At 39.7% G+C, this 16,327-nt stretch overlaps 1 protein-coding gene across 1 annotated transcript; it reads left to right on the plus strand.

The window, feature by feature from the left end:
• The first annotated feature begins 7,714 nt into the window (after positions 1–7,714).
• LOC142224731 (uncharacterized) lies at positions 7,715–9,097 on the plus strand. Its single transcript, XM_075294518.1, has one exon. The coding sequence runs from the start codon at positions 7,715–7,717 to the stop codon at positions 9,095–9,097; it is 1,383 nt and encodes a 460-aa protein (XP_075150633.1).
• The last annotated feature ends 7,230 nt before the right edge of the window (positions 9,098–16,327 follow it).

Consider the following 16,327-nt stretch of genomic DNA (forward strand, 5'->3'; position numbering starts at 1 on the left):
AAGTTGCCAAATCAACCGTTACAAATGTAATTAAAGTGTTTGGGGAACGTTTGTTGACAGCCAGGAAGTCTGGATCGGGGGGAAATCGAAAACCGGAAGCCGTTGAGACGACAAAGAGAGTTGCCGGTAGTTTCAAGCGAAACCCTAACCTCTCTCTCCGAGATGCCGCAAATAAGCTGGGTGTATCGTCTACAACCGTGCATCGAGCCAAAAAACGAGCCGGACTATCGACTAACAAGAAGGTAGTGACCCCAAATCGCGATGATAAACAAAATACGACGGCCAAAGCGCGATCCCGGAGGCTGTACACGACGATGCTGACGAAGTTTGACTGCGCGGTAATGGACGACGAAACCTACGTCAAAGCCGACTACAAGCAGCTTCCGGGACAGGAGTTTTATACGGCAAAAGGAAGGGGAAAGGTAGCAGATATTTTCAAGCACATAAAACTGTCAAAGTTCGCAAAGAAATATCTGGTTTGGCAAGCCATCTGTACCTGTGGCTTGAAAAGCAGCATTTTCATAGCTTCCGGGACTGTCAACCAAGAAATTTACGTGAAAGAGTGTTTGAATAAACGTCTGCTGCGTTTCCTGAAGAAACACGGTTGTTCCGTACTGTTTTGGCCGGATTTGGCATCTTGCCATTACGGTAAAAAGGCCATGGAGTGGTACGCCGCCAACAACGTGCGGGTGGTTCCCAAGGACAAGAACCCTCCCAACACGCCAGAGCTCCGCCCAATTGAGAAATACTGGGCTATTGTCAAGCGGAACCTAAAGAAGACCAAAAAAACTGCTAAGGACGAGCAGCAGTTCACGGCAAACTGGCTTTCTGCGGCGAAGGAGGTGGACAAGGTGGATGTACAAAATGTGATGGCAGGTGTCAAGCGTGAGGCCCGGCAATTCGGATTTGGAAAAGCGAAAGCCTAACTGAATGTTTTTCCTGAATTTTATACTAATTGAACTTGAAAAAGAAATTTAATTTGATTTTTTAAATAAACGATTTCACCGATTTACACACCCTCAAAAAAAAAATTACTTCTGTAACATATACTCCCAAACACATTTTGCTTCAAGCATATACATTTTTGGGTATTGCCCAAAACATTTATATATTTGATTTCTTCCAATATATAATATGTTTGAAAGCATATTGGTCTATACAATATTGTTTAAGTTAGAATAAAGATTAATTGGGATTAATAGAGTTCGTTAGAATTTGTATACTACTTTTTTGGTACATCCCTGCCAGAGTAGAAATGTCATAATTCGAATATTAATTTATCTTGTCAAAAGGCCCCGCCTTCCGCCATCTTGGTTGATAGCATCTCACTTTACTTGTTATCGATAAGCCAATTGGTGCGGTTGCAATTTATCCATATCGTTGGAAATTATAGGTAATATTGTTTACCATTTTGTATTTATTTAAAATCATCAATAAAGCCTCCTGCTTTTATTATATATTGAAAATACTAAACTATCGTGTTTATTTTTCTTTATATTTTTCGCAATCGGCGAACATTTTGGTCCTTCGAACCGGATAATTGGACTTCGGAGTGGAAGAATTGGTTTAACCGGTGTTTTCTTGGTTTTTGTTTTAGACACAGTCCACCTGACCTGGTCATCACCTTCACCTAAATTCAAACCAATCATTTCATCATCCTCAACATCTATTTCATCGTATTATAAGGTAAGTGCAGTGCATTTTCCCTTATAAAGTGAGTTCGCGGTCGGTGCAACAACAAATATAGTGGTCGTCCGTCCATTTAAAAAAAAAGTTGTTTTACAACGCTACGCGATCGTTTTTTATTGTAAATATTCCTAAAAGTGGCATACAAGTACAGTGATATCAGTGAATATTAGTGTTTTTTGATTTAAAGTGGTTTCTTTGCTTTTATTGGCGTGAAAATATCGTTTTCCAGTGTTTTTAATTAAATTTTCATTTGCCGACGGCAAAACGAATTCAAGTTTGTTGTTTTTGTTATTCCATTTTGCCGTCTGTCCAAATAATTTCGGAGAAAAATAACTTAAAGTATTTATTTTCACCACTTTCGAACACTAATATTCACTCCACCTATTTATCACTCTCTTTGTTTCGTATATTCACCACTTTTTCGCGTTTTTCTTTGCTGAAATTTCATTAATTTATTTTTATTTCATTCATTTGCATATTTGAGAACATACAAAAGCTTTTATTTTGTTTTGTTCTCATCAGTGTTGTGCTCTTAGTCGATTGCTATAGTGTAGTGACTAATCGGGCACTTCTCGTACTATCGTGTTATCGGTTATCGATCGTCTTTTGAATTCTTAAGGGGGCTGTACACTAGAGGTGGAGAACTATCGATAGCACTATCGGCACTATCGATTGTTGGGCACTATCGATAGCAGCCAGACATTTTCGATAGTACTATCGATAGTTAGTCGATAGTTTGGCTTTCACATCACCAAATATTTTCCTTTTTTGTGACGTCTGCTGCAGCAATAAAAGGAATGGATCGCTTTCTCCAAAGAGGTGTGATATTTACTTTTAAAGTAGTTCTGAGTTTTGACTATTTGTTGAATTTCAGCTAAACTTCGGAGCTCCATGACAGTCAGTGAGTCGACCATGTCAGGCATGTGTTTACAACAGCACAGACTCAGAGAAAGATTTGGCTACCGAGAGAAAAAAGAAAAATAAAATCTTTCAAGTATGGAAATATTTTAAAAGGTCAGAGGACAAACAATTTTCAAAGTGCCTTAATTGCGGAAAGGAGTATAAAACGAGCAGAAACACATCGAATTTTCACGACCATCTAAAAAGATACCATTCTGGCTTGGAAATTCTATCCTCTGATTCCAGCTATTTCAGCGGATACTGCCAATATTGCACCGACAAGCAGAAGTTGTAGAGCGTCAATACATTCAGTAGTAGTTTCTTACTTTAAAAGAGCCGTTTCGTACGACACAAACATCCCTGCAACAAAGCGGGACAAATTGTTTTCGAGAGGCGAAAAATGTTAACATTATTTTATTTTTAAACCAAACCTTTTGGATCAAATAACATTATATCGTAAAATATTCATATTAAAATATTAAACAAATTTTAAATGCGAACCAAATATGTATATTATTGTGGACGATACTATCGTCGAATATCGATAGTACTATCGTCAACTATCGATGGTTGTGAAATTACTATCGTCGACTATCGATGGCTCCGACTATCGATAGTTCTCCACCTCTACTGTACACTACGTGTACTACCCACATTATAATTCAAGTTGAATTCAAAGGTTTGAATATTTCCCGGTTTGTGTAGGGGCTTGAATTAATACCCGGTACACTTTGAAATTTTTACGCTCTCACACTGAGAGAAATTATTCGATCGTTGAAATATATGGTGAATTTTGAATATTTATTTGACAGGTATTTATTATTATAATTTATTTATTTATACTTTTGTTTATTATTATTATAATTTTTTGTGTCGAGCGTTCGGGGGTACTATTTTGTGCACCCTACATACAGTATTTTCGATTTCTGGAAACGTTTGATCTTTTTGTCGGATTTTCGCGAGTTTGTGGCCTCGAATTAGTTTTTATAACTCGAGATAAGGTGCGTTTTGATATTTTGGCTACGGATTGATTTATTGATAGCGAGAATTGTGTTTTTTATTTTGGTCGGAATTTGATTTACTTGTGCGGATTTTTCTATTTTTATTGAACGGAACCTTGTTTTGAGTTTGGTAATTTTATTGGCCGTTGCTTCTTGGCTATATTGTAATTTCGTATTTGGTTACATTCTTCAATTGGATAGTTGAACCTAAAGTTAGGATGTCTGTCTCTCCCTTTGATCGCTTTATTCGCGTTTCGGACGCTCTTATTAAATTCCACGCTCATTTTAATGCCATGAAGGATGAGGATTTAGATGTCTATAGCCTCGAGATTCGAAGTGAGGAATTGGGGAAGTTGTGGACCAAGGTTCAGGATTCCTTTGAGGAATGCTTGGCTAGTTTACAGGGTTCCGGATCAACGAAAACGAATGATATTGAATCGGTGAACGGGAAGTATGACGCGTCCCATCAGGCATATATGAATTGTTTGTCCGCGATAAATCGAAAATTGGGCCAGTTTCGTCGTTCACGTAGGTCATCGATCACTTCGTCCGTGTCTTCGGTCGATGCAACATCGAGACGGAGTATCGGGACTCATAAATCGAATAAAGGATCCGAAGCGATTTTGACTAATAACGCGACTTCTTCGATACCGGCTGATCGGGATGAGCAGTCGCTGCGTAATGGCAATGCCGCGTTTAGGGGTGAAATGGCCATGGGTGGCCCTCCACTTTGTGATATGGTTCACAATTTAGCGTTGCCACCGTGCGATACGGATGTATTTGAGGGCAATTTTCTAGACTGGCCTACGTTCCGGGATTTGTTTCAAGCGGTTTATGTTAACAATTCAAGATTAACGGACGTCGAGCGTTTGTGTCATCTTGTGCGGAAGACCAGTGGCGAAGCTAGGGAAATTGTCTCGAAGTTTCCGCTGACACATCGAAGTTTCGCCCTCGCGTGGAAGGCCCTCGTTGATGCATACGACAATAACCGGGTTCTAGTTCACAATCAACTCAAGTCTCTTTTTGCAATTTCGGCAGTAGCGGTAGAGACAAGTGCGGGTTTGAAATCGATTCAACGCGGAATCAATGGCTGTCTGTCGGCATTGAATACGTACGAGGTTTCGACCGATAATTGGGACCATATACTCGTTTTTATTTGCCTTCAACGTTTGCCGCGGATTACACCGACTCTTTGGGAGAGACAAATCGGCCTTTTCGTCGTGGGCGGATTTGGACGCTTTTTTGTCCGAAAGAGTTCGTACGTTAATGTGTTTGCATGATTTGCGTGAGGATACGTCTTCGAAGCGTTCTCAGGAGAAGAAGGTCAAAGCGCATTTTGCCAATGCGCCTTTTTCTAAATCGTCACGGGCTGCGTCGGAATATAAGTGCGTTATTTGCCCTAAACATAACCATAGACTTTCGGCTTGCGTTAAATTTGGTAAACTGTCGGTATCGGAACGTTACACAGTGGTGAAACGTAATCGGCAGTGCTTGAATTGCTTAACGAAAGGTCATGAGATGAAGGATTGTCCAAGTAAATATTCGTGTTCGAAATGTAATTCGAGACATCATTCGCTATTGCATCGTGATTCTACGCCGTCTAATAGCGCGACTTCGGTGACAAGTTCGACCAACACATTGTCTAGTCCAGCGGCTAGTTTTCAACCGAGAACTACGCCGAGAACTTCGTCGGCATGCCTACCTCGCCAGGCATTTCATACGACGCAAAATAGGGCCGTGCTTCTGGGTACTGCGATGATTAATATCATACAAGATGGGGTTTCATATCCGGCACGCGCTTTGATCGACCCCGCTTCAGAATCTTCCTTTCTGACGGAACGCTTTCAAAATCGGGTGAAACTACCGGTTCACGCGGCTAATGTTACAATTTCGGGGGTAAATAGCGCAATTTCGGCCAAATCGAGAAAAATGTGTAATTTGAGAATCGGATCTCCACTCAACGCGTCGGTTTTGTTGGAAACGACGGCTATAGTGCTCCAATCTATATCCGGGAATTTACCTTCTTTTACGGTTTCGCAGGAAGTGTTATCTCAAATTCCAGATATTCGTTTAGCCGATCCGAACCTTTTCGTGTCGAGACCAGAGGTGTGCACGTGAGAAATAGTTTACTCACGCTCACGCACACTCACGACTGAAAAATGATAATCACGCACACTCACGCACGATATTTTTTGGTAGGACTCACGCACACTCACGAAAAGAAAATTTGTACTCACGCACACTCACGCACGGAAACGTCGTGACTCACGAAAAATACCGTGACTCACGAAAAATATCGTGACTCACGAAAAATATCGTGACTCTCGAATAATTTTATGATTAATTTACCTTACCGAAGTGTCTGAAAACATGAGCATTATTAAAATCGAGACTGTTATTGAACTCTTAACATCCCAGGTGTCACTAGAATTGTAATTGAATTTAACTCTTAAGCATTTTATGTTGGTGAGCAGGAATATTTTCGTGAGTGTAATTCGTTACTCACGCACACTCACGAAGATATTATTTTCGTGAATCACGCTCATGCACGATATTTTGGTTTGTTAATCACGCTCACGCACACTCACGCTGTTGTCATGAGCGTGACTCACGCACGACTCACGAAAATTTTCGTGAGTCACGACAATTTCGTGTCACGTGCACACCTCTAGTCGAGACCTGTCGACATTCTACTAGGCGCGGATTTGTATCCGAGAATACTCTTGGAAGGTTGCGTGCAGATTGTTGCTCAATCATTGATAGCACAAAACAGTGTCTTCGGTAACAGGTCCGATTGCTACATCACAAATTCAAACGTTTACTACGACTATCGCGGTTAATGAAGAGGAAAGTTTAAATAGAACGCTTTTACGGTTTTGGGAGATTTCCAAACTTCGCGTCGTGTTTAATGCGCGATACGGACACTGTTACAGTTAGCTGAAGATACTGAGAAGGACTTTCCGCTCGCTGCCGATATATTACGTAAATGTATGTACGTTGATGGCGTTTTGACCGGAACTCATGACCTTGAAACCGCGATAATGGCTCGGGATCAATTAATCGCGGCGCTTGCGACGGCTAAATTTGAACTGCGGAAATGGACATCGAATTATAGAGAAATTTTAGATTCACTACCGCCGGAATATTTGGTTGATGCTCAATTTCTGGCATTTGTCGAGGCTAGCAATTCGAAACCATTGGGTGTGAGATGGAATGCTCAATTGGATGCGTTCTACCTCGCGGTCGAGCCTATAGCGAAAAGGTGTGGATACACTAAACGGGAAGTGTTTTCGGCTATCGCGAAATTATTCGACCCTGTCGGTTGGTTAGGTCCAGTGATAATTGTGGCAAAGATTATCATGCAGAAGGTTTGGCTTGATCGCGTCGGCTGGGATGAAATACTGCCTTCGGCAACGGCCTCCGAGTGGGAAAAATTTGTAGATTGTTATCCGGATGTCAATTCGATAAATATTCCTCGGTGGATTCGTTACACACCGTGCACTTCGGCCGAGCTTCACGTATTTTCAGATGCCTCGGTTAAGGCATACGCGGGGGTAGTATATATTCGAGTTTTGGCCCCAAATGGCGAGATTGTCGTTAATTTGCTATCGTGCAAGACGAAAGTTGCTCCGTTGAAATCGGTTTCTTTGCCTCGTTTGGAGCTTTGCGGCGCTGTTTTAGCGTCCGAACTCGCAAAAACGGTCGTTCGGGAGGTCGATATTGATTTTCGTCGAATTTATTGTTGGACGGATTCGACTATAGTTCTGGCCTGGTTAAAAAAGACTCCTTCGACTTGGACAACATTTGTCGCGAATAGGGTATGTCGCATTCAGGAGAATGTCGGTGGTACGAATTGGTATCATGTGAGGTCGGAGGATAATCCTGCTGATCTTGGCAGCCGGGGTGTGTCCCCTTCGGATTTGGCCGCCTCTTGAATTTGGTGGCATGGGAATCAGTGGCTATCGTGTAGTCAATCGGAATGGCCGGTTCGTGACATTTCCTCTTTTGACACCGATGTAGAAATTCGGTCTGTGAAGGCACATGCTTCTTTCTTTAATTCATACGAGGATGTTCTCGATAGATTTTCTTCTCTGGATAGAGCGTTGCGTGTTATCTCATATGTTATGAGATTCTTTTGTCGGACGCATCCCGCTCATAGGCGTGATTGTAGCTATGCGGATCAACGTTTATCATCGTCTGAGATTAGGGCAACTAAAAGTCGCTTGATAGTGCTTGCTCAAAAAGTGAATTATGGTAATGAATATAAGGACTTGATGGATAGGTCTTCGTTAGGTACTGGCAGTTCACTTGTTTCTTTGAACCCGTTCCTTGATGAAATGGGTGTTATGCGGATGCATGGTCGTTTGAGCCGCTCGCCTATTCTCTCGTATTCAGAGCGGCATCCCATAATTTTGCCCTATGGTTGTCGATTCACGAAACTTTTGGTGGAATTCGTTCATTTGATTTCCATTCATGGAGGAAATCAGTTGATGTTGCGCATTCTTCGTATAGAATACTGGATACCTCGTGTGAGAAATCTTATTCGATCGGTTATACATAGGTGTAAACCCTGTCTTTTGGAGAAGAAACGCGTTTGTAGTCAGGTGATGGCTCCTCTTTCTCCGGAAAGAACTGTTCTCGACAGACCTTTTACTACGACTGGCGTAGACTATGCAGGCCCCTTTGAGATGAAGTCGTTCACCGGACGTTATTGTCGCATAACTAAAGGTTATGTTTGCGTTTTCGTGTGTTTTGCTACTAGGGCGATTCATTTGGAAGCGGTTTCCGACTTGTCGACTGCCAGCTTTCTAGCGTCATTTCATCGGTTTGTTGCTCGTAGGGGTTGTCCTGCAACCATTTTCTCGGACAATGGGACGAATTTTGTCCGTGCGTCTCGGGAGCTTGAACGAAATTTCCGGGATTTCATTAAGGGAAGAAGTGATGTCGTGTCCTCTACGTTTTCACACCAGGGCCTATCGTGGCGATTTATCCCAGCTGGTGCGCCTCATGTGGGAGGCCTTTGGGAAGCTGGGATGAAGAGTTTTAAGTTGCATTTCAGAAGGCAAGTAGGGAATATTCGTTTCACGTTTGAAGAGTTTTCGGTGTTGGCTCGTATTGAGGCTTGTTTGAATTCAAGACCTCTGTGTCCCCAATCGGATAATCCGCAGGAGCTTGACGCTTTGACACCGGGTCATTTTCTTATAGGTGCCCCTCTACTCGCCCCTGCGGAGCCAGTTATAACCGAACAGCCTCTTTCGTTGGTGAATCGGTTTCGTAAGGTACAGGCTCTTGCACAACAGTTTTGTGTTCGTTGGAAAGAGGAATATTTGAAGAATCTGCATATGAGATATAAATGGAAATTTCCTCAGCGCGATGTTATGGTAAATGATCAAGTAGTTATTCATCATGAACAGTCGAGTCGTATCGGTACACCCGGGCGTAGGTGGTCATATTCGCGTCGCGGATGTACTTACGGAGAATGGCGTTGTAAGGCGACCTATAGCTAAGTTGGTCCCATTGGCCGACACTTCGGCGAGCTCTTTGTAATTCGTATATTTTCTCGCAGTATCATGGAAAATATCTCGTGCTTCGCCGACGACTTGGAAAATTTCGAGGATATTATGGAACGCGTGCCCTCTCGATATGTCGGCGGACGAACAAGCGTTGTTGGAGGAGTCGATTGTGATACCGTCTCCTACCATTCCGGAGGTTCAGCTATCGCCCCAGAAAATTGAGAGTCCACCTCCGTTAGTTGTGGAAGAGCCCGTGGTGGCGCCTGCTGTTGTAGAGGCTCCTGATGTTGCTCGAACTCCTGCTCAATTGGTGTGCAGGGTTTGTGGAGGTCGTCACGCATTGCGACGGTGTCGGAAGTTCTTCTCTCTTTCGATTGAGAGGCGGATACGTATGGTGGTACGGCATCGCTATTGCTATAGATGTTTAGCACAGACCCACCAATCGAAGGATTGTCCTAGCCGGCGTAGGTGCCCCAGTTGCTCCGGGGACCACAATGTTCTGTTGCACGCTGCGGCTGCGGCGCCTCGAATCGAACATGGGAGCTCGAGGTCTGCTCAGCGGATTCGTAGTGAGAGCCATACGAATTGTCCGTCCGATCTTGCTGTGGCACGGCCATATTCCGATTTTGGTGGCGTCGAAGTTCTGCCCCTGCAGAATGTCGTTACTCTGGCGCCCAGCCTCGTAGTCCGCGTGTCCCCCCATGGTGTGTCCGTTCCGGTCCGTGCAGTAATCGACAACTGCGCGCGACAAAGCCAAATCTGTCGCTCTATGGTCGAGAACTTAGGGCTCCCGGTTACAAATATTGAGGGGGTCCAATTTTGCCGGTTGACAGTTTCGTCCGCTTATGATCCAGAGCAGCGATTGACGTTTACTGCTCGTGTGCACGATCTAGGTCGACGCCGTGCCAGAACGGATCAAGGAATCTTTTTTGGGATTACCTTTGGCAGATCCGCAATTTTACAGAGTGGGACGGGTTGCGATCGTTTTTGGTCCTGAGGTGTATTGACGAATTATAACACACAGGGTGTGTACGTCGCCCGGTCTTCCGGTGGCTCATTACACAATTTTCGGTTGGGTTCTGTCCGGGTTGTGTAACTGTTAGGGTAAATACGCGAGAGCCCCCTTTTTTGGGTTCTAACGGCCCCCTTTTGGCCATCGTTTTATTGTATCTCTATTCGCGAGAGCCCCCTTTTTTGGGGCTCTACCGGGTCCCCTTTTGACCCATCGCTACTTTGTCGCGAGAGCCCCCCTTTTTGTAATTTTTGTAATCTAGTCTTAAGTTGAATTTGAAAAGATAAATGAATGAATAAATTGGATTTATGGTAAATGAACTGAAAGAAACTCACTTTGCACTGCACTTAGCCTCATTTTGTATTTTAAGTTTAGTTTTAGTTACAACATACCTTGATGTTACAAGGCGGCCGGCAATGTTTAAGTTAGAATAAAGATTAATTGGGATTAATAGAGTTCGTTAGAATTTGTATACTACTTTTTTGGTACATCCCTGCCAGAGAAGAAATGTCATAATTCGAATATTAATTTATCTTGTCAAAAGGCCCCGCCTTCCGCCATCTTGGTTGAGAGCATCTCACTTTACTTGTTATCGGGGTAGTCTAAGTTCCAAACATTATGTATTTTTCCATCCAAATTCAATAATGTTGTCTTCCAAAAAAATATATGTTATTATGTGAACATATAATATGTTTGGAAACATTTTTATCCCAAAAATATTATATGCTTAGAAGAATTTTCTCCCATAGAAGATTGTGCTCAAATTTTTTTTCTGCCTAATTATATATTCCCTCACATTTTTCTCACTTCCACGAGTTTTTTAGTTCATAGCACCTTTTTCTGTAATACAAACATTGTAGAAGAAATTATTAAATTTTATAATTTTTTTATACCCTCCACCATAGGATGGGGGTATATTAACTTTGTCATTCCGTTTGTAACACATCGAAATATTGCTCTAAGACCCCATAAAGTATATATATTCTGGGTCGTGGTGAAATTCTGAGTCGATCTAAGCATGTCCGTCCGTCCGTCCGTCTGTCCGTCTGTCCGGCTGTCCGTCCGTCTGTGGAAATCACGCTAACTTCCGAACGAAACAAGCTATCGACTTGAAACTTGGCACAAGTAGTTGTTATTGATGTAGGTCGGATGGTATTGAAAATCGGCCATATCGGACCACGTTTACGTATAGCCCCCATATAAACCGATCCCCAAATTTGGCTTGGGGAGCCTCCCGGAGCAGCAAAATTCATCCGATCCGGTTGAAATTTGGTACCTGATGTTAGTATACCACATCTAACAACCATGCAAAAATTGGTCCATATCGGTCCATAATTATATATAGCTCCCATATAAACCGATCCCCAGATTTGACCTCCGGACCCTCTTGGAGGAGCAAAATTCATCCGATCCGGTTGAAATTTAGTACGTGGTCTTAGTATATGGTCTCTAACACCCATGCAAAAATTGGTCCATGTCGGTCCATAATTATATATAGCCCCCATATAAACCGATCCCCAGATTTGACCTCCGGAGCCTCTTGGAGGGGCAAAATTCATCCGATCCTGCTGAAATTTGGTACCTGATGTTAGTATACGGCCTCTAACAACCATGCAAAAATTAGTCCATATCGGTCCATAATTATATATAGCCCCCATATAAACCGATCCCCAGATTTGACCTCCGGAGCCTCTTGGAGGGGCAAAATTCATCCGATCCTGCTGAAATTTGGTACCTGATGTTAGTATATAGTCTCTAACAACCATGCAAAAATTGGTCCATATCGGTTCATAATTATATATAGCTCCCATATAAACCGATCCCCAGATTTGAACTCCGGAGCCTCTTGGAGGAGCAAAATTCATCCGATCCAATTGAAATTTAGTACGTGGTGTTAGTATATAGTCTCTAACAACCATGCAAAAATTGGTCCATATCGGTTCATAATTATATATAGCTCCCATATAAACCGATCCCCAGATTTGACCTCAGGAGCCTCTTGGAGGAGCGAAATTCATCCGATCCAGTTGAAATTTGGTACATGGTGTTAGTATATGGTATCTAACAACCATGCAAAAATTGGTCCATATCGGTCCATAATTATATATAGCAAAAGTCATCCGATGCGGTTGAAATTTGGTACATTTTGTCAATATATGGCCTCTAACAGCCATGTAAAAATTGGTCAATATCGGTCTTTAGTTATATATAGCCGATGACTTATTACACAAAAATTGGTCCATATCGCCAAAAATAATCTACCAAAACTTTATTTCCATAGAAAATTTTGTCAAATTTTATTACTATAGAAAGTTGTGTCAAAATTTCATTTCTATAGAAAGTTTTGTCAAACGTTTATTTCTATAGAAATGTTTGTCAAAATTTTATTTCCATAGAATGTTTTGTTAAAATTTTATTTTTATAGAAAATTTTGTAAAAAATTTATTTCTGTAGAAAATTTTGTCAACATTTTATTTCTATACAAAAATTTTTCAACATTTTACTTCCATAGAAAATTTTGTCAACATTTTATTTCTATAGAAAATTTTGTCAAGTTTTTATTTCTATAGAAAATTTTGTCAAAATTTTATTTCTATAGAAAATTTTGTCAAGTTTTCATTTCTATAGAAAATTTTGTCAAACTATATTATATACGTATTTAATCGGCCTTTTTTTGTTTAATATATACCCCGTATGGGCTAACTTACAATTTAGAAGACAGTGTTAAAAAGTTTTACGATACCTTGCCATCGGCAAGTGTTATCCCAACCCAAGTGGATGACAGCCTTTAGTAGAAGTTCCTACGCAATCCATGGTGGAGGGTACATAAGATTCGGCCTGGCCGAACTTACGGCCGTATATACTTGTTACATTCTACCTTTTGCCGGACGGGGATTCGAAATGCGGACCACACAGTTTGTAAGCCAGCACACTAACCACTGGGCTACGTAGCTGTTATGGTCATCAAGAGATAATTATCGTTATAAGTCATGTTTATATAGCATAGCTTGCGGCGCCCACGAGCCGATGCAAACATAACATTGTTTAACAACATAACATTGTTAAACATACATTTGTTGGCGGCGTGGATCAGTGGTTGGTACGTCCGCCTTGCATGCCAAGGGTCCTGGGTTCGATCCCTGCTTCGACCGACACCATGGTTTTTAATTTTTTTTTACATATATTTTTTACGTATATTCCAGATAGTTCGGAATATCCCGAAAATGTGTTCAAAATTACATACTACTATATTAAATTTTTACTACGAAACTTATAAAAGACTTAAAGTCAGAAAACAACAGTGCTTGACATAAACGAAATGGACTGAGTTCAAACCATATATTATTTTTTATTGCAAACATAAAAATTTTGTAACAAAAAAGGGTTTGTATACAAGTTTGAAATTTTCGAAGAAATTCAAAAACTCTTACAAAGGAAGAATGTGAAGTCGAGTGTATATATAAATATTTTTCCATCGAATCCTAAAGTTAACGATAACCATTCAAAAGCACATTATAATTAAATTCTAAACAATAATTTTACAACCAAGACATAAATTTATTTAGGTGCGAACAATTATTTGCTTTCTTTCATAATTTATTCTAAAGAAAATAAACTTATTCAATTGTTGCTTGGGATCATGCCCCACCAAGTTATAATACAATTTGCCTAAAAAAGTTATAATGTTATTTTGGGTTTACCGATTCGAGTTTTGCCGTTAAAATGAGAAATAATTTTAGCGGCAAAACTCGAACTCAATGCCCGCTTTTATTTTCGAAGAATCCGTCAACTCCTCTTGGATTACTCATTAATAAAGAGGAACTAATCATTGTTTTTATAGATCTTACTGTTTAATTTTTCACTGTTTCCCGATGTTTTCATTTTACTGTCACAACTCTAAAAAGAGTACACTAAAGATTTCATGTCCTTAAAATAAGAATACAAATTTTGCTTAGCTTAGACGACGCATTTCTCTAATATAAAGTTTTTCCATGTTCAAAAGTCGATAAACTTTTTAATGAAGTCGTGTTGTCCTTATAATTAAGTGACTTGAAAATGGGTATCATAACATGAAAGAAAAAAAATTTTTGAACTAAGGTCAACTTGACTTTAATAATTCAGAAAAATTCTTTAAAACTAATGAAATTGTCTTCAAATTTGTTGCATTTTTGCATCTGGACATGTTTTTCAAAACGTTATTTTAAAGACGTTTTTTACTTGAAACATAGCATAATTTCTACTGGACGTCTTGTTTTCAACGGACTTTTTATAGCATGTGAAAAAAGCGAAAAAATAAAATTTGCTTCATAGAGTCAAATACACAAAACCCACATTTGAAAGAGAATTATGTCTTAAAAGTATCCTTACTTGAATTCTCGGCTTCATTGGCTCGGAATCAATACCAAAATTGTTAAAATAGAGACACAATCTTTGGAACTGGGCATCCTATTTGTCAGTGTATAGTGCCCTTTCGTTAGTTTTTATGAAGATCCCTTTAATTACCTTTGTTTGAATATTTTGACTTACTCGTCCTACGTTCCGATTTGTTTTGACGAAACAAAAAAAAAAAAGTGCCCGTAATGCGAAAATGATAAACAAAACTCATGCTCTTTTTTTAAATGTCTTTTCTCTTGGTTCCGAATGAATTTTCTCTCCGAATACTCATTTTAATCTTTTTACTCACAACATATCACAACATATATATATATGTTTACTCCAAATTTAGAAATTTATACTTGTTTATATTCACACACAGTATTTTTCCAATCTTTAATTGAATTTTCTTTGCGTATATATATTTTTAAGGCGCCAATTTGTTACTTTCATGATTTTACTTCCAGCACACATTTTATGTCTCTCTTTCTAAACACGTATATGTTTATAGTCTCTTTCTAAATTAATATATGTTTGCATCCAAGCATATTATATTTACAAACATTTTATGTTCCAAACATAATATGTTCTAACATATTAACATATATGTCCCAAACATGTTATGCTAGTTTATGAACATTATATGCTTGCACTTAAAAATATTATGTTTTCAAATTTGAGTTCCAAACATATAATTTTTACACCCAAACATATGAAAAACAGTCTTTCGTCCGTGCACGCGTTTTCCCTTGACCAAATTTTGACCGTATCACCCTTTACCCTAACCATTATGTGGTTTAGGGTATAATCAGATGTAAAAACACTATGTTTGTTATTTATAGCACCAAATAGTTTATAAAATTTCAAACTTTTTAATTTGCTAATCAAAAAATTCTCGTTATATAAACGACATATTTGAAGTCTTGTCTTTTATGAAGTGTCACTTATATACAGATAACTTACAACTTATTATTAGCGGCGGAGTGGGTTCTGAAATACACACCGAGAACATTGTTAACCGCGAATTGGTACGCCTCAAAAGTTATTTCCACAACTACTTTTTTGCTACGGAAGGTTTATAATTCTGGTTCTATACTGCCCTTGAACGTAAGAAAGCACATAGCCAGATCTTTACTTCTACCGAATATTACCTATGAGTTGAAAGATCTTTCTGGGGCATCTTGGTAGTCACAATAGATTGAGGGTATGTGCGAACCGAATTGTACGATTTGCATTCAATCTAAGGTATTACGAACACGTTTCGCCATATACAGTTCAGTTTCTGGGGTGTACATTTAATAACTTTAGTCCCCGACCTTTAATTTAGCACAAGGTAACCTTCTTTTTTTAATTAAGTCTATAGATTAAATAATCCTTACAGACTAATTCTATAAATACATATTTACAAATAGCATTATGCATTTAAAAATAGTATTATTTTACGCTTAAGTGTGGTATGATTTTCATATAGGTCTAGTAAGAAGAAATACTTATTGAATTGGGAGAACGTCCTCCGTGACGGCCTCGGAGGAACATTCACAAGGATCCGATTCAAAATATAGACACAATCCGTTCGTCCGTGAATAACATTACATGCAACATGTAAATGTTCTGTGTTATCAACCAAACCTGGAAAATATTATACAAATCGGTTCAGATTTAGATATAGCTCCCATATATATGCATGGCTCGATTTTCCCAAATTTGGCCATAATACTATTATTTATTGACCAATGTTGCTCATATTTCAAATGTACATGTAATAGGCGATCGTATTTAGACTTACATGTAGCTCTTATTTTCAGAAATTTGGATTTATTATCCACACTACCCAGCAA

The sequence above is a fragment of the Haematobia irritans genome, chromosome 2 (genome assembly GCF_050003625.1).
Source record: "Haematobia irritans isolate KBUSLIRL chromosome 2, ASM5000362v1, whole genome shotgun sequence".
Taxonomy (NCBI): domain Eukaryota; kingdom Metazoa; phylum Arthropoda; class Insecta; order Diptera; family Muscidae; genus Haematobia; species Haematobia irritans.